Source organism: Rousettus aegyptiacus, unplaced genomic scaffold, assembly GCF_014176215.1.
Source record: "Rousettus aegyptiacus isolate mRouAeg1 unplaced genomic scaffold, mRouAeg1.p scaffold_m13_p_1, whole genome shotgun sequence".
Lineage (NCBI taxonomy): Eukaryota > Metazoa > Chordata > Mammalia > Chiroptera > Pteropodidae > Rousettus > Rousettus aegyptiacus.
The window spans coordinates 99021657-99043204 of NW_023416284.1; the positions used below are offsets into that span (position 1 = coordinate 99021657).

Consider the following 21548-nt stretch of genomic DNA (forward strand, 5'->3'; position numbering starts at 1 on the left):
CAGCGCACAGTAGGCTGTTTTGTGGTCAAATACATTTGGGAAGCACTTGAGATTTAATAACTGTGGCCTCCAGGCTGAATCTGACCTGCGGACATGTTTTGTTTGGGTAGACTGTTCTTCGAAAATCCTGAATGAGAATCCCATTCGATGGGGGCATTTGTTCTGCAGGCTACTACAGTGGCCACCACTCCTATTGTCTCATACCGGGCCATTGTGCTTTTACGCCTTACCTACCTGGATCTTTTTTGTCTCTGCCATTACATGTGGTGTCCGCTTTGGGAGATTCAGAGTGCACATCAGCATATTAAAGGCACTGAAAAGCCCTGCAACACTGTAACCTGTTTCACAGAATTTCACCCCCTGCCCATCCCCAAGCAAGCAACATCCATTAAACATTCTATGGAACTCCTGTACTGAGTAATATATTTTGAGAACTGCTGTCATAATGCGTTCTCCGTCCCAAAGGGGAAACAGTTTCACAGGGCACACCCCGAGCACACAGATTCAAGGAGGACCAGATACTCCCACTGCGTGGTCCCTGGGCACTTGACTCATTACATGCATCACTGAGGACCTGATGCGGTATTTTGGCCATTTCCTTAGTGAGATTAGATGCTCTATGGAGTAAAGGTTGAGTCAAAACTGATCTTGTATTCGAAGCGCCCGGCACGGACAGTGTCTGGCACATGTAGGTTAACACTGATGGAATGAATAAGTAACAACAACAACAAAAAAAACAGCTGAAGGGGTTGGAGAGAGGACTGGGCACTGCACAGACTTGGCCCTGGCTGGCCCTGTAGCTGAGATACCAGGAGACACTTCCACCGTGAGAATACCTGGGGCCACATGGCACTGGGAGACAGTTGCTGGTGCTGAGGCGCCATGTTGTTGAGGTGGATCCCACTGGGAGACAGGAGTGGCCGGTGGGGGAGGGCACTGCTGACCCGGTTCAGGTCTGAGCTTGCTGGGTCTCCCATTCCTGTGTCAGGAGGCCCCAGGTCCCCGTGAGAACTCAGCATGACCTGGGTCTGCCTGTCGCTTGGGTAAGTCTTGGGCTGACTGTCCTCGCGCTGCTGGTGCTGGGACAGGTGGCTCTGCTGGTAGAGGGGATGGCTGTAGGGCTGCTGGGGCTCTTGGTAGTAGTACTGGGGCATGGAGCCTAGCTGAATCAGCTGGACAGCGTGCGCCTGCTCTGGGGTGTACTGGTGGGGGTCCCTGTGATAGGAAGGGGGCTGCAGGTGCATTTGTTGCTGCTGCTGCTGCTGCTGCTGCTCTTGCAAGTGCTGCATCATGGGTGGGGACTGATAATACTGAGGTATCTGCATTGAACTCTGCCGCAGCTGCAGCTGCTGCTGCGGCGGCTGCTGCGGCTGCGGTGGGCGAATCTGCTGTTGCTGCTGCTGCTGCTGCATTTCTTGCAGGGACATACGCTGCTGCCCAGCTTGCTGCTGTTGCTGCTGTTGCTGCTGCGGGTAATACTGGTGCTGCTGTATCTGCTGCATGTGCTGGGACAGCACCTGTGGGGCCTGCAGTGGCTGTCCTCCCTGCACTGACATCTGAGCCAGTGGCTGCTGGTAGTCGTAATATAGGTGCCCTTGGTTCGGGTGCTGCCCGACCTGAAGAGCTGGTTTAGACAGCCCACCAGTGAAACCAGGGTGAGACTGCTGGGACACCTGCTGGTAGCGAGAAGCGACACCCGGTGCTGAGGACTCCATGGGCTTCTGGGACAGCAGCTGGCGGAGGGCACTGTCGGGGGCTCCATCCATCACTGCTGACTGGGTGTGCAGCACCTGGGCCATATTGTTGACCTGAATCCGCAGGTTTTGGTTGGCAAACACCTGGGTGAAAGAGTCTAGCTTGTGCAGGACACCACTGGTGAGTTTCTGGGTCCGGATCTCGCTGGCCTGGGAGTAGGTATACTGGTAGCCATCGGTGGGTTCAGCCTGGGCCGGTGTCCCCCACATCATGTTTGAGTTGGTCAGGTTGCCACGTAGCTGGACATGGTTTCCAGGCCCTGCATGGCCTCCCCACCCTCCCTGCCTCGAGGTATCCACTTGGCCAAGGTTTTTGGAGCCCACAGGCAAACCTAGACCATCCCGAGTATCCTGAGGGAAGTGGGGGGAAATGGGTGATGCCTGAGGGGCATCCATTCCGGCCCCTGTGACTGTATTCCCATAGCTGTGGTTCAGCCCACTGTGGACGCCCAGTGGTGGCTGTTGGTAGAAAAGGTTCTCGCCACTGTGGGCCACATGGTTGGTCTTGTACAGTTGCTGATCTCCCATGGTGCCTGCCTCGGTCGTGAAATGTCCAGCCACAAAACCATAAAAAAAGGTCAGTGAAACAAAGCCAAAAGGACTGAAACCCTGAGAAGGTGAGAAAAAGCGTCCACACTACTCCACAGCTGACATGTCTGTAAAGGTGGCTGGAGCCAGGTGTTCCTGTTGGCCTGTACCACTCATGTACAGAGTGGGGGGTTTTACATCCTCACCAGGGCTGAGGTATGGACCAAACACCACCGTGGTGAAGAGATGCCGCTCACACCTGCGAGACAGATGCAAAGAACAGGAAAGGATTTATGTGGCTGTTTTGCAATGAGCAATTATATCTACCATGACCAGTTATAGAAATAAATACAAAACAGGATGCTTGATTAGAGATAGCGACTTTCATACATGACGCACCCTTTCACTGATTCTACAGATCTAGACCTGTGAGATGTGATTCTCACTTTCGAGCCATTGTGCAATGGCTCATTAGTCATCGATTTGTTAATTCATTGTTTTGCTCACTGATTAATTCATCTGCTCTTCTGGGACTCTGCAACTGAAAGTCCAGCACTATTCTAGAACCTATAGATATGAAAAAGTTTAAGACATTCATTAATCGACTTACCTGCCCAACAAATACTTATTAGACATCTACGAAGTATAAGACACAAAGCTGGGAAATGATTAAGACGTGAACCAGTTCTTGAGAAGCTTATAGTGAGAAAAGGTGATGGGTCACATGAATAAGTACAAGACAAGAAGGAAAGAAATGCATGTGATAAAAATGTAAAAATCACAGACATGAGATCTCATAGATTGGAGAGTGTATTTCAGGCAGAACAGAACTGAGGAAAGTTTCATGGAGGAGTGATGCACTTGTTAGTTTGCTTGTTAGGTCAACAGTTACTAGCTTGTGGCCCCTGCTCAGAGAAACATCTGTGCACAGTGCTGACCACCTGGCTAGAAGCCCATGATGTGGCCTGGCACAAAAAAACCAGCTGGGCCAATCCAATTCTGTCTCTTAGAAACATGATCTTGAAAATTTGGAGAGACTGGTCTAGTCTGGTTTGGATCCAGGTTCTTTTATGGAGCTCAAACTGGGGTATGCAAACCCCTGGGAGTACATGAAGACTTTCCAAGCACTATACGTGAGCTCAAAGTTTTAAAGGAAAGTTTCAAGAGGATCAATTCCAGATCCTCAACTTCCATAGACACTCTTCTCTAGAACTGATGGGTGCTAGAGGTACAAAGCATCCTTTTATATCTGCTCTTTCACAAGGGCCCTCCTCCTTTACAAAAGAAAGGCAAACCTCTTACCCATACCATCCAAATCTTACCTGGGTCTACTGCCCTAGGGATTAACTGCTGGTCACCACATAAGAGGATGTTTTGAAAAGTAAGAAAGCAAGCAACTCTTTCTTTTGCAAGCTGGGCAATTTCCAATTCTTTTTTTATTAGGAAGGCCAGACAGAAGTAATTAAAATATAGTTGTCAGTGATCGCTATGTAATTTTTGGCATATCATTCAGAAACAGATTTAGAACCAAGTGACCCCGCTTTAACAAAATTGTATTTCTATCTACTAGTTCATGTGAATCAAGGTTTTCATAAAAATGAAAAATGGAAAGACAACTAATGCCGATCCTTGTCTCGTGCTTCATGTAATAAACAATATTCTTCTTTAAATAAACAAACAAATTAAAGAATTAACCCAGTACCAGCAATATTCTGTTTCTAGACCCAGGTGATAACTGCGTGAATGTGCTCACTCTGTGGTAACTCAACCTGTACTCTCTGCCCTGGTCACATATTGGTGTGTCTGTTGTATGTCGATAAAAAATTTTTACTTTGTCACTATGGTCTGAGCACTCTTTTGTTCAACTTAGGCTCTTCCATCATGCTGTTCCCTTTCCTCACGTGGCCAACTGCTGCACAACCTTCAAGGATGACCTTATCTCTTGTATAAAGAACATGTTCTTGTCCTCAGAATCTACTGTAGTCCCTACTCTCATAGCTCATGTACTTCTCCTTTTAGCATTTAACACCATTAAATTCAAAATACTATTTGTGGAATAAGAAAAAATTTTTAAATCATCCAGCATCACCATCTTGAGATACTATTAAGGGATGCATTTTCAATAAAATTTTAGTTTTCATGTTTATTAATTATTTATCCAAATTAGTAATACATTTATGTTGTTTTTAATCGACTGCATACTATTAATAATTGTTAACAATAACTCAAACCAGAAGAAAATGTTAATACTTAGAGCTTTATGACTTCAGGAAATTAAAAAATTTTAACTTCATATAAAATTGTTACGGAGAAATATGATAGGGAAATAAATGAATGAGTTTTAAGCATAAAAATATATTACATATATTATATTAGAACAAAATTCCACAGGGGAAGCGTAACAGAAATAAAATTTCAAGAAGAAAAACAAACACTGGCTATTAACGAAGAGGGCATTCATGCATTTTTAAAATGGATGATGGTAGGTATCAGATTGTTATGGTGTTTAGAGTCTACCAAATGAATTTAAAACAGTGATGTAATAGTTTTACTTAAAAATATCAATGTTTATAATATACTAGACATTGCATCTTCTACAAACATATGACTAAAAATGTAGATGTAAACTTAAAAATGTGTGAGGGGGCAAATAGTTTTAAAAAATCCTTTCATGGGGGCTTTTAAGCAGAAAAGTTCAAAGACCACTGCAGTAGCCCACCTCCAGCTGGGAGCTAGCCTGAGTTGGTCTCTGACCCTTTCTGAACAAGAGAAGGAGACGGACAAATTCAGAGTGAGGGGTTTGGTTTGGTGGAATGGAGGGTGGATGAAGGGAAGCAGTGGGAGGAAGCAAGGGCTGGCCAAAGACAGCTGGGGCAGATCCTGAAAGTGAGGTTACGCTTGCACCGTGAATGGCTTCTGAGCAGGGGCATGAGGGCTCTGGGCGTGAGAGCACTGAGCTTCAGAAGCAGGGAGACCAACTCCTCTCTCTTCTCAAAAGGTGGTTCCTATCACTGGGAGCTCGTTAGAAATTCAGAGGCTTCGGCCCAGATCTATTTATCAAAAGCTGCGTTTTATCAAGAACCGCCCCCCCCCACACACACTTGTGTGCACTTTAAAATTTGAGAAGCAATGGATTAGCAGGTTCCTGCTGCATCCAGGCTGAGACATAATTAAGACCTGAATTTGGATAATAGTGCACAGGAAGAGAGGGAGAAATGAGAGAAAGATCCCCAATGCTGCCAGTGGGAAGTGACTCTCCCTCCTCCAGTGCTCTGCCCTTCAGGGGCTTATGACCTAGTCTGAGGAGACACCCTTCCTTTTCCCACACGCGCTCCCTCCCTTGACATCCTCACCCACCACACATACCTTGCTGATGCCCAACAACTACCCGCACCTCAGAGGAGCTGAGCTCCTGATCGGCTGCCTACTCTGTCTCACCACTTCCATATGCAAGAGTACAATAAACATCACCTCCCCCAAAATGGACGCTGTTCCAAAGTCTGGCCCTGAAGTCCTCCCTCTCCCTTCACTAACCACCGCTATCAATTTACCTCCTCAGATGTCCTTAACTCCGTCCATTTTTCTCTGGTTCCACTACTATTGCCCTAGTCTAACACGTGGAATCGGTCTTCTGGACGGTTTCGACAGCCTTCAGACAGGCCTCTCTGCTTTCAATCGTATCCATTCTCCAGAGAGCAGCAGCCCAACATACTTTTCAAAACATAACACTGATGCCATCATGATGCCACTGTTTAAAACTGTTTGATGGCATCCTAACACTCTCGGATCAAAAATCAAAATTATTCACAAGGTTGACAGGGTGTTGTGAAGTTTGTCCTCAGTCTCACAATAAATTCCCTTTCTCCAGTTCCTTATTCCCTTCCCTTCCCTTACCCCTAGCCATTCTGGTCTTCTCTCAGTTCCTTGAACCTGCCAGGCTGTCTCTGACAATAGAAACTTTGTACACGCTGGTCCCCCCGAGCTCTTCCCGCTGTCTAGCCAAGTCTCCTGGGAATCCTTTAGATCTCAAACTATACTTTCTCAAAAAGTCCACCCTGACCCCAACCCCATCTACATCAGAGGCCTTTCTTATATATTCTCATGAAACCATATTCCTTTCCTTCAACCACTCTTTTCAGTTTGTAATTATACTTCCATTAGTGTAGTGCAATAATTTGATTAATGGGTCTTTCTGTGTTGGAGCAGGGATCATATCTATTTTTGTTTATGATTCTATTCCCAAGCCCAGCATATTGTAGCTCCTCTAATAAGGAGGGGTCATATTTGCGGAATGAATGAATCAGTGATTGCAAAAAAAATAAGATGATGATCGAGTGTCTCAATGAATTGATAGAGGTAGAAAAAGATGCTCAGTGTAGGCTGAGGAAATGTTAAGTTCTCACAGAGAATAGTTAGAATTCATCTTGGTCCTAATGGACAAATAGAGCTTACAGAAGTAAAAGGATTTGGAAGGGTATTCTGGAAGAGGGAACCACGTGCACAAAGGCATGGACTCAGATGTAGGGGTCCATACTGGGGCACCATGTCCTTGTCAGGAGCTCACCAATGACCAGGCTAAATTCATACGGTAGGGATAAACTGTGGGGGCATTCAAATCATGTCCAGAAGTGTTATCTTGTGGGCATTATGCCTGGTGATTTCAGAATGCTCCGCCTGGCTTAAACCTTGCCACTTAACCTGTCTTGAAAGCTTTGCACCAAAGTACCTCCTCCAGGAAGAATTACTTGTCGAAACTCACCAGACTCTGACCACATTCTCCCTGTTCCTGTGGGTGGAATAAGAGCAAGATAATTTTACTTCTGTTGGTATGACTCCTTTGTTAAGTGCTCCCAAACTGTTGGGGGAGAGGGATTACTCTCGTGTTCTGCTCTACAGGAACTGTTCTTCATTCACAGATGTTTTCAGAACTGGAAAGGCAGTGTATAAGCACAGAACCCTAGAAAGTCCTTGGTGGGTTCCTGAACTGTAGTTCCTGGGCCAGCAGAATCAGCATCATCTGAGAATTTGTTATAAATGCTAATTTCTGGGCCCCATCAAGACCTACTGAATCAGAAACTTGGGGATGGGGGCCAGCAGTCTGTGTTTTAATGCTGAGCCCTACTGTCGAGTCTGATGCCCTCTCAAGTTGAAGACTGCCTTAGAGGTCCTCTAGTCTCCTCACATTACAGACGAAGAAACTGAGGCCCAGGGACGTAACTGCTGGGTCTAGAACAGTGCCTGGCTCAGGGTAGTAGTCAAACGAGAATTATGTTAAATGAAAAAGAGGAAAAATGATTTCCCTAGAAAGACATAAGGCGGTAATAGCAAAACCATGTGCTATTTATTTTACATTAAATTTATATATTTTTTGAATAGGTACTATATTCACATGGTCCAAAATTCAAAAGGCATAAAGGAGTATATAAGAGTGAAAATTATCCCAAATAAATGCTTGAAAATAAAGTAAAAAGTTAGAGCAACACTCTTTAAAAGGGTATATGTGAAAAGTCTTTCTCCCACCCCCGTCCCCAGACACGCAGCAACCCTCCTGGGACAATCACTCAAGTTCTCATATATTCCAGAGACATTTTATGCTCATACAAGAATGCTTGTATGCACCACTGTTCCCACCCCTTCTACACAGAAGGTAGCATGCCAGGTCCTCAGTTCAGCATCCTGTCAAAAGGCTATTTTGAACATATCATTTAAAACCTGGAGACTGTTCTTAGTGGATTAGTCAATGTCACAGAACTGTTACACTACCCACTCAGCCTTCAAGTCTCTCTTATTTTTCTAACAAGGTAACTGTTTTGCTCATTATGTACAATATTTCCTACTGGGTAATTGGCACCAGGAGCTTTTTCATTCATCAAGTAATTAACAGAACTACTACTTTCACATTTCTTTGGTCAATTCTCCTTAGAACACGACACCGGGATTCTGGAGAGGACTCAATAAATAAATGGCTGCTCAGAGCCCAAGGAGCCCTCTGCGCTCCCCTGAAGCCTTTGAGTCAAATGACCTGCTCCCTTGCCCATCTCCCCTCTAGCTGTCCAGTCATTCCAAGGAAGCAACAGCATTCTACCTGTCATGTGTCCCCAGGGATTTGGACACAGCAGATGCTCAGTAACCGCTCATTGAATGGAAATGCTGAGCCAGGCAAAAAGAGACCCAGAGCAGACACTTCGCCCCCAGGTTTCCATGCTTCTGACATGGACTGAGGCCCAGAATTTACTATTTTCTGTTGCGGGCACAGTGCCCTAAGGCGCACAGACCTCCCAGCACAGTGGTTTTTGTGTACAGGCCAGCTAGTGAATAGTTTCAGCTTTGCAGGCCATATGATCCCTGTCACGACTCTGCAGCTGTAATGTGAAAGCAGCCACAGCTGATATAAAAATGAATGGGCGTGGCCATGTTTCCAATGCAACCAACCTCATTTACGGATGCTGAAATTTGAATTTTATATCATGTTCATGAGAGAAGAAATATTATTGCTTTTCTTCCGATTTTTCTTCATCCATTTAAAAATGTAAAAACAATTCTTAGCTCACAGGCCGTACAAGAATAGGCATGGGCTGGACCGGGGCTGAACTACCCTTGTTCCAGTGCATCAAAGTCCCTCTTCTTCCCTCTACAGCCCTAGGGGCACCAGGAGACTGAGCACAGTCTGCAAGGAAGATATCTGTCCAAAAGGACTGTCCTTTGAACCAGAAAGAGAGAGAGAAAGAGAGGAAGTTGACTTTGGCCAAGGTCTCTGTAGGGCTTGTTTGCTTACAATTCAGATGGGGTAACACCCTGCTCCCGCCAGAACACCACCTCTTGTTTGAGGAAGAAATCCAAAAAGATTTTCCTTTTTCCGACATCCAGAGACTGTATACACAATTCCCCAAATGACTTGGCTTAGGTTTAAGTCAAGCCTTCCCCTCGGGTCTGCTGAAGGAGCTGAACTTGGGTTCCTCTGGGAGTCTTCTTACTCCAGCTCTCTCCCCAACTCCCAAAAGGAAGCAGAAGCCAAGGCACTTCTCCAAGACGTGGACTCATGATTCGTGGACTCCTTGATAGCAATGCTGTTGTTCTAAATGCTTTCTGATTAGTCTTGTAAATAAAGGGTATTTTATAATCCAGTAACCCAACGACTGTGGACAAATTCCGTCAATGACGGTGACTGGAGCCAGAATCTCCCTCCGTGCAGAATAACTGGCTCACTCTGGCTTCTTCAGGGCCCCGCTGCTCCCTGCCCTGGGTTTCAGGCTGACTCTCAGCTGTGGGAGGATTTTCAAGGCTTCCTCCTGGCAGCAAGGGACATTTATTTCTCCATCCTTCAGCCTCACCCTGTGGCATCAACTGCTCCCTCTAAGTCCTAGGAATCAAGAAGAAGCCTGGGAATGTGAAAATGGGGCGTTTCCTTCCTGTGGACAGCTCACCATCAAGACATGAAGACTGAAGCTATTTCACTTTCTGGAGGCAAATTATTGGTCCTCACTGTTGTTGTTCTCTCCTGTAGGCTAAAAGCTGTCTACCAGGGAGTGAACATCATCTCTCCTGTGACCACCACACGCCACTCCTTCTCTACTTCTCTACTTCCCTAGCTGGCACAGAGTGTAGGTGCTGAGAACATGGGGAAAGAAAAGAGCACCACATGAGTCTAGGGTGGCTTCCTGGAGGAGGCAGCCATTGTCCGAGTGGACCTTGTTGACAGAATCTTGGACACAGTTTTTCAAACCACCCCCTTCCACAAATGGCTGGGACGGGGTAGGGAGATTAGGATTATGGGCCCTAACTCTGAATACAGCGCAGTGAGAGAGGTGCTGGAGGTTGACAAGAGGTCTGCAGAGAGAAGACAGGGCAGAGGAGATACCTGAATAATTCACGTGTGAGTTCCTGAGTGACCCAAACCCTGACTTCATAACCACAAGTTGCTCCTAAGGAACAGCTACTAGGAGAGTTTTAGGATCAATCAGCAACCGTACTGAAGACCTAATTTGTGCCAGGAGATCTGACCAGGTCATGGCTATTGGCCTCATGGTCCAGAGACTGGCATCTGTGCCCGGTCTTGCCCTTTATATTCTTTCCCACAAACTCACATTGAGGACCTACTGTGCTGGGGGACTCTGCTGGGGAGAAAAAAAAAAACCTTGAGCCCCCACAGTCTGGGAGGGGAGTGCTTCCTAAAGACTGCTAGAAATTTCACAGAGAGGTGGCAGAGGAGGGCCTTGAAGAGGGGGTGAGGTCACTCCAGCCAGGGCCCAGGAGGCATAGCAGGCAGATCCTTGCTATTAGGGATTTAGGGAGGGTCTCAGAGGGGTGCCAGTTGAAGGGTCTGGACCTGGGCCCATGGGGAGGATCCTCCACTTTTGTCCCTGAGGAATTGAGGCTAAGGCCTCATGAATCAATGCTTGTGACTGCAGACAAAGAAAGGATCCCCATCCCTGCAGCTGTCCTGGGCAGGGAAGGGTAGGGTAAGGCTGGGAGAATGGGAGATTTTCCTTCCTTTGATGAAGCCCCAGGGAATGTTGGGAGCGAAGACAGAGTGGAAGGGGTGGTGGTTGGCAGGTAGGTCTGGCACCCTTGGCCTCATCAGGAGTCTGAGTGAATTATAAACCTAAGAAAATGCAAGTCAAGCACCGGAGGGCTTTATTTCTATCGCTTGGGCCCCATACCCAGCACCCTGGTTGCTGAGCTGCCAGAGAGCTCCAGCAGGCTGGAGGCGCAGACTCGCTTCCTCCACAAGGGGTGACGGGGGAGGAGTGGCCAGCGCTGTCACGTGGGATCACACCTGCCCCACAGACTTTCGACCCCAAGGGTTCCAGGTGGGCTACTGTGGTTAGGGGTTCGGTTCCCGAATGAGGCAGCAGGCTTGGCTTGGCCTGTGGCCTTCAAGGACATAGGACTATAAAAAAACAAAATGCCCCTGGACACCTAAGGCCCCAGAGAAAAGGTTAGTGTCTCAGGGGAAACCACCTCCCTCTTCTTTCAGGAAAATAGTTCGCAGCTCATTGGTAGCGAGTCTGTGGTGCTCCCTTGTGTGTAAAATAACCATGCTGTGGTGTTTTTGTGCTTGTGGTGTTGGTCTCTCTTGGCTTTCCTACCTGTGTTGCAGACAGGAGGCACCCTAGGTTGTGATGTGACCACACCGAGGCATTCTGTACACAGCGGCAGCAACACAGGACCCATCCTGGGGCAATGCTAGGGCCACTGGGCTCTTTTCTTGTAAGAAAGGGGCTGAGACAACCACCCCCATGGCCCTTCTGGCTCAGACTTCTAAGAATTTGGGGGACATTTTGGGAGTCAAGAAACAAACCAGAGGAACCTCTGGTGTCTGGGGCTAGAGGCTTTCCTAGCAGCACTTCCTAAGTTGCTCCCTCCCCCAGGCCCCTGTTGACTGGGTTTCTGGCTTCCTCCTATAGATGATCACCAATCGTGGATCACACCCTGACCTTCGCAGCAGGCATGAGCTCTCCGAGGGCAGTTTTCTCAATCAGACCAGAGGGACTCCTCATTCAAAGGTCCGGAGGAGCCTCACCCACCCCAGCAGCACCTTGAGCAGGCTCCCAGGGCCCATAGGAAACTGCTGAGGTAGGGAAACAAGAATGAATAGACCGTGGGAGCGAGTCGGGAAGAATCCTGCAAGGGACAAGTGAATGGGAGCTGCTGAGACTAGTTTTGTCAGGAGAGTCTCTTTCTGAAGCACAGCATGCCACGATTAAGGAAAACTGTATCCTTGAATTTATAGGCATGTCTGAGAATTCAAGTAGTTTAGAATAAAGTTGGAAGTGAACATTCCCTACAACCCCTTCACCTGACATCCTGCTGGTAGGAGTTTTGTGTGCGGATGGCGAGAAGACCACACAGGCTGGTTTCCGTCCACCAAACGGTACTGAGAGGCCTCAGGGAACCAAGAGGGTACCCTGTGCTTTTCTGGGTTTGCTCCCTCCTCTGCTAATGTTTTAGATCCTCTCTAGGAAGTCCCTAAGCCTGTCTGGACATGCCCAAGACAGATATTCTATTGGTCTTTGGCCCTCCCTTATCTTACTGTCCCAATTTCTTGCCCAATTTCTTTTTGCTGCTCCCAAACCAGAGGGCTGAAGTGATGTATCCACCAGGGACCCCTGCAGCTGAAACAAAAGGGCAGAACTAGGGCCCCTGGGGCCTTGGAAAGAGTATGAGGACCAAATCCTAGGTGAAGGTTTTATAGGCCCACACATAATCCTATTTGTTGGAAACATGCCTCTACCAGGCCAGTCAGTTTGAGTGTTATTTTCAAACAACCAATACTAGATTTTAAGGTCTATAGGAACAGAATTATGTCTTAATACCTCCGTTTTAAAGTCTCTCCCTCCCTTTTCCACCGTGCCATGAGCAGTGTTTAGACAGAAGCAGATTTACTTAATATTTATGAAATGCATCAAGTGAGTTTGTCAAATACTAATCCTGTGCGCATGGCTAAAGATCAGGAAGTGAAGGAGCCAATCCCTCCCTCGGAGAGCTGATGTCGGCCAATGTCCCCAACACTGCCGGGCTTCCTCCAGCCCTGTGTGGAGACGGATCACAGTGTGACGGGTTGCAGCTGGAAGATCAGCAGGAAAGACACCAGCACTATGCTGAGGAGTTGGACTAGGATGCTGTTGAGCAAATGAGAAGGAAGAATGATGATGGCTAACACATACTGGGCGCTAACCTCGGGTCAGGCGTGGTGCCGAGTTTTTCAAATGCCTCCCACAACAATCACCCCAGGTGGGAACATGCATACATCACACTTTACTACCTTGCCAACTTGTGATGAACATTCTCAGATGTGTTCCCTTATGAACCTCTGTGAGAATTTCTTCAGGATATATACCCTGGAGTTCACAATTCCCTTTCTACTAAGTTCATTACAGCAGAGATCATAAAAAAAAAAATAAATCACACATACAAATGACTTATAGACAAATGTATACACCACAGTATTGTTTGAATAGCCAAAGGTTAAAAACATCCCAAGTGCCTATCAATAAGGGATTGGTTAAAGAAAATTATAGAATAACCATATGATGGAGTACTATACAGCTATTAAAACGTACAAGGAAACTGGTATGGAAAGATTTCCAAGGTTAAAATAGAATATAGATAGATTCTCATTATTCACAGTAGTTATGTTCTATAAAGTTGGCACCAACACCGAATTAGTGAACCCTGTACCACTGCTTCTAGGGGAAATAGAAGGTGAGGTTCCCGTAAGCCTCTAGTCATTACATTTTCATCAACCAATCAATACATAATCTTGTTTTATGTGTGTTCCTATTTGGAGACACTTTATTAAATATGTATTGTTGATTGATTAACACTGAAGTCATGGCCAACAGCACTATCAACTGATGCCGAATAAAGCTTATCTAACACATGTACTTTCTCCATAAGGCATATCACAGCCTTCTTGCACTTAGGCACACTAAACAGCACCTCAGCATTACACTTGGAGGCCAATATAAACAGCAAATCAGCAACAAAAAGCACAGAAATGTGAAAAAAAAGTGGCATTAAATAGACAGTGAGTAGGACACTTATTTGTAGTATGAGAGCTGAAACAAGATGGCAAAACATCACCTTGATCAACCTCTGCTGGGTGTTAGGCAACTCAGTTTTTCACTGCTCTGTGCATGTCCACTAATGGCTGCAAAAGCGCCATGAGTATTGCTTTTAGGGTTACAAATGAATTTTAGAGAGTAGGAGAATTTGCTAATATGAAAGAAGAGAATAATGAGGATCAACTGTATATTCATAGTTGCTTGTTATACATAAAGAAAATCTAGAAAGATCCAAGCAACTAGTCATGGTTGTCTACAGGCTGAATGAAAAGATGAATGGGAAGACTTCCTTTTGAGCTTTTTATATTTTTCTAAATTATAGAACCATAGGAATCTATTACATCTCCAAAAAAAAAAAAACGTGCAATAACACAGTGAAAAACCCTGCATGTACGCTTAAAAGTAGTACATTCATGCCTTAAAATGTTATTTTAACTTAAAACAAAAATATCTTAGTACTCTTTTGAGGCAGAGTCCAAGCCTCAATAAGTATTTTGTTACAGTGACTGGCTGGGACTCAGAGAATCCTTCATGAAAGATGTTAAGTTTCAACAGGACTTGTAGACTCAGAAGACGGAGAACGGTAGAGAGAGATTTCAAGAAAAGAGACCAGCATTCTGGATACTGTAGCTCTGTAGGTCACGTGCTCAGAGTGTGTATGGGTGAATGGTTGGGTGAATGGTTGAAAAGGTAGGGGAGGCCAACTCACGAGGGGCCTGGTGTGCTAGCCTGCGCTGTTTGGATGTTTCGACTGTTGGCAGAGGGAGCACTGCCAATTTTAAGCAGAGAGGTGGAAAGGAGCCTGGAGGGAGCGAGGCCAGCTATGAAGAGATTGTACCATAAATTGGACAAAGGGGAGGAGAGAAGATGGTCAAGGAAATGCTGTGGGGGAGGGGTCAACAGGAATTGATAACCTATCAGAAGTGGTAGGAAGGTAGATTCTTGGGGTCCCGGATTTCTGATTTCAGGTCTTTCCAGCATTTAAGGTGAGTGAAGAGAAAAGAGAGCAGAGGTAGAGAGGCGAAAGCTTGTTTGGAGGCCAGGAAGCAGAGGGGGTAAATGCCTGCAGCCTCCATTTTGATTCTGTGAAGTGGGGTCGGGGTCACCTGCCAAAAAAAAACCTTTTTTGGTTTAGGTTATGGACTTTGGCCTCTTCCCTCTTTTGTAAGCACTGGATGCCATGTGGTTCCTAGACGTCAGGTTCACACCTGGGAAGATGGGGAGCACTGTGAAAATTATTCAGTTCTGCTTTGAGACCTAGAACAGGAGCAGTCACTGAGGCAGCTGGACCAAGGGTTTCAAGGCTCAGAGAGGTTTGTGAGGCCCCTGACAACAGGCAGGGCCGTGAGGAAAAACGCCTGGAGAGCACGTTAGAGTGGGTCCTGGACTCAGTCCACTTGTCTTTATTATACCACTTAGCATGCCATTCCCAACTGTTTTATCTGCCTCTACCATCAGACTGGGACCTCTTCTAAGGAATGACTCATCAATTCTGTCTTCAGGTGTCAGTGGAAACAGAGTACCCACTAGGTGCTAAAAATATGAGAGAGGAAGAGAGGAAGGGGAGACCTTTTGTTTCCAAAGGTGTAGAAGATCCCCTAAATTCCCAATGGAAGCCAACTTCCCACTCCCTCCTTGAAAAGCTGACCATCTCCTGACTCTAACCTTCCACAGGAACTGCTTTTGATAAGGGTTGCTGGGCCACCTCAGTCACTTTAAATCATCCAGTGTACGCGAGCACACAAACACTTATATACAAATCTCTTCCCCACCAACCCCTGGAACATGATTTGTGTTGATGGTGTATTGACAACATACTCATCGGCTGTCGGTTCAACATGTCTAAATATTGTGTTCCATCACCTAGAACATCATTTTTTTTCTAATTAAAAAAAAAAAATTAAGTGGGAATCCTACTCACAGCAAAGAGGGAAGATTAAAAAAAAGCCACAGGTTAAAAAAAAAGATTTTTTTTTTCTCCTCTCTTTTCCTTCCCTTTCCTTTTCTGAGCAGAAGAGTAAGCAGCTTGCGGCTCCACCTTTCTAACAGCCATGGGATGAGGAGGTCAATGCTGAAATATAGGGGACCACGGGGTGTGTCTGCCTGATGTCAGTGAAGCTCAGAACAGACCAGTACCCTGGGCCACAGCCAGGAACCCTCTGGCCCAATGTGGAGTCTTTGATAGGGACATTGAGGAATTCACAGGAGGGTTTGCATGTCCTCATGCCCAACAGGAGCATTCTGGAAAGTAGTGTACAAAGCATAGGCATAAGCTATTTTATTTTGTCCCCATTAAAAACCTGGGAGGTAAGAATTACTTTCTCTATTTGAAAATAGATGAGGAAGTTCACATGCAGGGGATGACCTGCCCAAGGCCACACAATTAGTGACAAAGGGCTAGGCTTCCAACCTTCTGATGCCAGGATGAGGCTTCCTCCAATAGTCCACAGTACCCCTGGTTCACCCACTGCAGATCTGATTAGCATGACGCTACTTCTCCCTTGATAGATCCCACCAGCTCTATCCTTGACTTCTGAAGGGTCGAAGAGAGCTAGTTTATACCACAGTATAAATCTGTCCCAGGAATCTGGCCATCAGCTCCTAGTAACCTTCAACCCTCTAGCATATAGTCATGAACTTGGAAGTATGAAAAAGAAACTGATACACTTCACACTAAAAAATCCTTTCTACTTCTAAGCTTCAAGGAGTAAGTTCCAGCTATCTGGAAAATATTTTTACTTAACAGGAACTTCCCACTGAAGATAAACAAATGGGTTATGTGGCAGGCATGATCCTCACAGAAGTACCAAGATCACTGGTTGTGGAGTCAGAAGACCAGAGTTCGAATCTAATTTTTTTTTCCTTTGGTGCCTCGGTTCTGACATCTATAAAAGAAGAATAGCAATGCCTATGGGTCAAGGTTTTTTGTGAAGATTAAACAGACATGGGACCTGTGTGGCATCCAGTGAGAACTCACGGAGGCTCACTACCCGGGTGGAGCTTCTGTTGCTTTGTTTTGACTTGGGTACAGTTTACATCAGGCTCAATGACTCAGTTGTGATTGAATCAGTTTGGTTATACTTGTTTCCTGGGCAACCTTCAGCCCAACCTTTGTTTCAATTAGCGAAATGGTGCTTAGGGACAGGAACTACCAGAAGTGGACACAGGGAGGAAGAGAGAAAAACCGTCTGCTGGAAAATCTCAGCAGTCTGGGCTGTTTCGGGTAGGGACCAACAACTTTACTTGCTCTGATACCTCCTGAAAGCACCACTGCATCAGGGTACATTCACATGTATCCATGATGAAAATCCAGAGACATCGTGGAAAGGCTAACGTGCATTTAGTACGTTGTTCACTAGGCAGAGAAATAAACAGAAGAGTGTAGATGTTCACATGACTTGCTCACAGTTGAAGGAAGCTTTCTGGGGTAGGCAGGTCTCTCTCTGCAAAAGAGGCCTATGGTTCTCTCCCCTGTCCTCTTGGTTGTGTGCACACAGATTATCTTCAGTGCGATTCAGGAGGTGCCTACAAAGGACTCTGAGTGTGGTCACACATCAGGCCCGGTTGTCAAGCATGGTTACTGGTAATGAAGGAGTGTTCTGCTCCCTGAGGCCTAGCTCTCAAGCAGAGTTCAAGACCCAGGAGAGGGAAAGAGAAGTCATTATTTAATGGTCATTAAAGCTTAAAAATATATTTGGTTATCATTAAAGAAAAAAAGTTTAAAGGGGCGTGCCCCAGTTACCCGGAAAGAGTCATTTCATTCCTTCTATGATACCAGATAAGGTGACAGTCTACTTCCTTTCCTGTTTCAAGGGGGCCCCCAGCTCTCAGATTCTAGGAAACTGGCAGTAATTCTGTCCATATCTGCCTCTCAGCCTGTTGAAACAACGGCCCCCTTTAAGGAAGTTGGGACACACTGTCTGGCAGGGCTGTCCCAGGGAGGCAGGCCTGGGTGGCCTTGGTGGCCCACATCTGCTCCTTGATCTGATGGGCAAATGAGATCATTCCTGGTGGAAGTTCCTAACTCCCTCAGAGTTCATGTCGGCATTGCAGATGTTGGAGAAGAAAAACTGAGGCCAATCCACCCTTAACATTTTGGAGGTACTCTCACATCCATTGTTCTTCTGTTGAGGCAGCTCCAACAGAGGTTATATTCCCATTTTGAGCTAAGGTATGAATGTTGCAAGGAAGAAAGAGATTTCTAAAGGATATCATCTACCTGTAAGAAGCAAACCTGAGAAGGACGAGAGACAGAGGCCTCTGGTTCCAGGCCAAAGAGCCCCCAGTAACCACAAAACCACTGCCATTAAAATGAGACCAGAGCCTCCACGTGACTTGAGTTTCTCCAAACATACAAAGAAGGCATCGTAGAAGTGCAGAGAAACAAATCCCTATTTATTTCTATTCCATCGTTACAAATGTCATAGCCTTCTCTGAATAGCTCTCATTTTGTTCTCCTTTTTCCTTCCACTCTTGGTCTTCTGGAACTAAACCAAGTCTCCCCCTGTCCTCTTGGTTGTGTGCACACAGATTATCTCCCTCCTCATGGGACATTCACAAGAAATTTAAACATTCTCAGACAGGGTTCTTTAAGCCCACTTCCCCTGCCTTCCACCCCCACCCCCCACTCGGTTACTGTGTATTCAGGAAATGCAAACCCAATATAGAGATAACTCGGACCAAACAGAAAATGAGACTGGTCCTGTGACCTTGTTGGGCAAATGACTTCCCCTCTCGACACCTCAGACTCAGCTTCTGCAGAATGAGGAATTTAGACCTGATGGGCTGCAAGGAGGTCCCTTTGGCTTGACCTGCGAAGGGTCAGCTGGATGAACCTTCCCAGACCCTGCCTGGCTCAGGGACACCCAACAATCCTGAGCCAGGATATTGAGGCAGTAGGGTTTTCCATCACTGACACCTGATCCCTAAGGATGCCAACCTAGTGTGTGGGGGGCAGTGCTGGGAGTGTGCACATCTGGATTTCAGTCTCAGTTCTGCCATCTTTGGAAAACGGGAAAGGAGTGAGTGTGGGAGCTCATCAGAGCAGCCTGAAGCCCCAGCTATTATGTTTTAATTGTTATATGACTCGTATAGTAAAGATTTAAAAACTATTTTTAGAAGAGAGACCACCCAACAGTGAGAAAGAGCTGATGGTCAATCTCTAAGCAGCATGTGAAGACAGTTTAAAATGTATTCCTGTGGGCTTTTATGTGACTGTGCACATACATGAGTCCTTTGCCTGGGTGCCTCCTGTCTCTATACCTATAATAACCCAAGCTCCCCAAACTCCTAGGATAGGTCCAGACACAATAGAACCAGAACAAATTCCTGGTTCTGGAAATGGTCCCCACATCTGCATCTAGGATAACTCCTTGTTTCACTGTGCAGGGCTTGGTCAGCAAGAACTCCACCTGGAGGGTCACCGATGAAGAATATTTAATCTACCAGTTGAGCTCCCCATGGGCAAGGCCAGTGGATGGTGTAAGTAATCAATCTTGGCTCACAGCTCTGAGTAACTAAAATGGAGGAGGGACAGGAAGCATGAATCATCATCAGGAGAGAGGCAGTTAATAGACTTTGAGGTTTGTAGGCGGGGAGGGGTGTTGGGGGGTGGGGAATAGGGTGGGGTTGGGCCTGACCCCTCAGCTGGGTGTAGCATACCCAGAACATTATCTTGGGAGCTGTGGAGAAGAAAGAAGCCCCTCCCTAATTCCAGCAACATCCAAGCTCAAGCTCCTAGAAACCCTCAACCAGCTAGATAGTTGAGCAACATTTGGAAAAAGAAGACAAGTAGCTGACTCCAAATTTTTGAAGAAAGTTGCCAATCCCTGTTTAACAAAAGTGAATCAATGGCCTGGGGTGAACTGAAGCATTTGTTAGAGGACGAGAACAAATATAAACCTGCTCAAGACTACCATGCTCATGGGCCATAACTGATCAAACCCACTTGGGAAACCTGGTAAAACACAGTCAAACATTAACTGCAGGACTTCTCAAGGTTTCTGCTATGCTAACCTAGGTGACTCTCCATCGGCCCTCTGTGGAGCTGGAAGCAGCACACTGAGTCTCACTGGCTCACGAGAAGGCCTGTCTCTACACCTCAGTTCACACCACTTCTGTGTCCAGGAGGTACCTGGGTCCTTTTCGGCTGCCTCATCCTGCCTGGCCCATGGGGCCAGCTCAAATCTACCTCCTCCAGCCTCCCCTGACCATTCAAGGGCACAGTGCTGTTCCTGGGAACCCACTCTCTATACCTGACACTTTATCTTATGAAGATGGTTTATCTTTTGTGTGTTTTTTTTGGTCGTAAAGTCTTTTTAAGTTAATAGACTTTATTTTTTAGAGTAGTATTAGTGTTACGGCAACTCTATGCATTTTTTATACCGCTCGCCCACTGTACAAAGCCAGAGTACTACAAATAGCAGGTGCTGAAAAGAGTTGTTGCCTGATAGATATCAAATCAGGAAGTGATACAAATCTGAGAGTGATATAAAGCCACTTACTAGAAGGGAGCCTGTGAAATAAAAAGTGTCACATCGGCTTTAAGAGCAGAAGTAAAATGGACAGTGAAGGCCACCTCTCCCATCCCTGCTGGACATGTGTGCAGCAGAGCAGTTGTGCCATCCCTTGACCTGGGGGCACCACAGGGAAACCTCCCCAGAGAGTGATATCATAAGGCTCCAGCCCTCTCATGGCTCTGTGACAGAGGACACAACTCAGAGGGAGGGGCTGAGATGCTAGGGATGCCCCATGGCCAGAACCGATGTGTTCTGTTTTCCTTCATATTATTTTTTTTAACACCCCAGTTTGAAGAACATAATAATGAGGCTGTGAATTTCATATTGACCCTAGATTTCTGCCTCCATTTTCATCACATTTCATAAACGAGCCTTGTCAATGTCAAAGCATCACTGAACAAGAGCACGGGCCTCAGCGAGGTCTGTTCTCAGTCATAACATTAACTACCACGGCCTGAGTGCTTACGACGCTCCAAGCTTGTGTTACGAGCTCTCTGTACATTGTCTCATTTATTCCCTGAATAGCTCCATCTATTGTCTCTGTGTTACAGATGAAGAAACGGAAGCGCAGAGAGACTAAGCCAGTGAGTGGCAGAGCTAGGTTCAAAATCAGACTGCACCCTGAGCCCAAAGTCTCATAACACTGTGCTCTGAGGCCTCCTCTCTGATCAAGGGGCACGCCACGAGACAGAAAAACCTACAGCAGAAAGGATGGGGCGGGGAAGGAGGAAGGGGCATAGGGAAGAGAAGAAAGGGAGAAAAAGGAGAGAGCAGAGTGAGGACAAGAGGAAGCTGGGGTCTGCAGGAGGTGCGCATGGAATTTGGCTGTAGGTCCAGGAGGCCTTTGCGGAATGGGAATGAAGCAGGAAAGTTGCTGGTGACCGCCAAAGAAATGAGCCGCAAAATATGCAGAAGCCATTTCCTCTCTCAAGGAAGATAAACAATAGATTTATAAACAATTTTACAAAGCTGTCCAGCTATTTAAAGTGTTCTGGTAAGAGCTCATATCCTTTGTGAGCATAAAGCTAATCGCACTGCACCCCCCGTCCCCCCCACCCCCCAAAATGGCCAACAGTTATTTTGGGATAAAAGAAGGTGGGGAAAAGGGATAGATGAGGAACACACTCTTTCCTGGTCCATCACCTGCTAGCCCTGTGACTGTAGCCAGTTATATGTCCTCT

At 46.3% G+C, this 21548-nt stretch overlaps 1 protein-coding gene across 29 annotated transcripts in view; it reads right to left on the reverse strand.

The window, feature by feature from the left end:
• TRERF1 (transcriptional regulating factor 1) overlaps window positions 1-21548 on the reverse strand; it is a 186640-nt gene that overhangs the window by 35023 nt on the left and 130069 nt on the right. For all 29 annotated transcript variants that reach the window (XM_016128553.2, XM_016128557.2, XM_016128545.2 and 26 more), the window contains one exon: window positions 837-2541. In XM_016128553.2, the coding sequence (XP_015984039.2) occupies window positions 837-2282 (1446 nt within the window). In that variant the 5' untranslated portion in view covers window positions 2283-2541. The remainder of the gene's footprint in view (window positions 1-836; window positions 2542-21548) is intronic.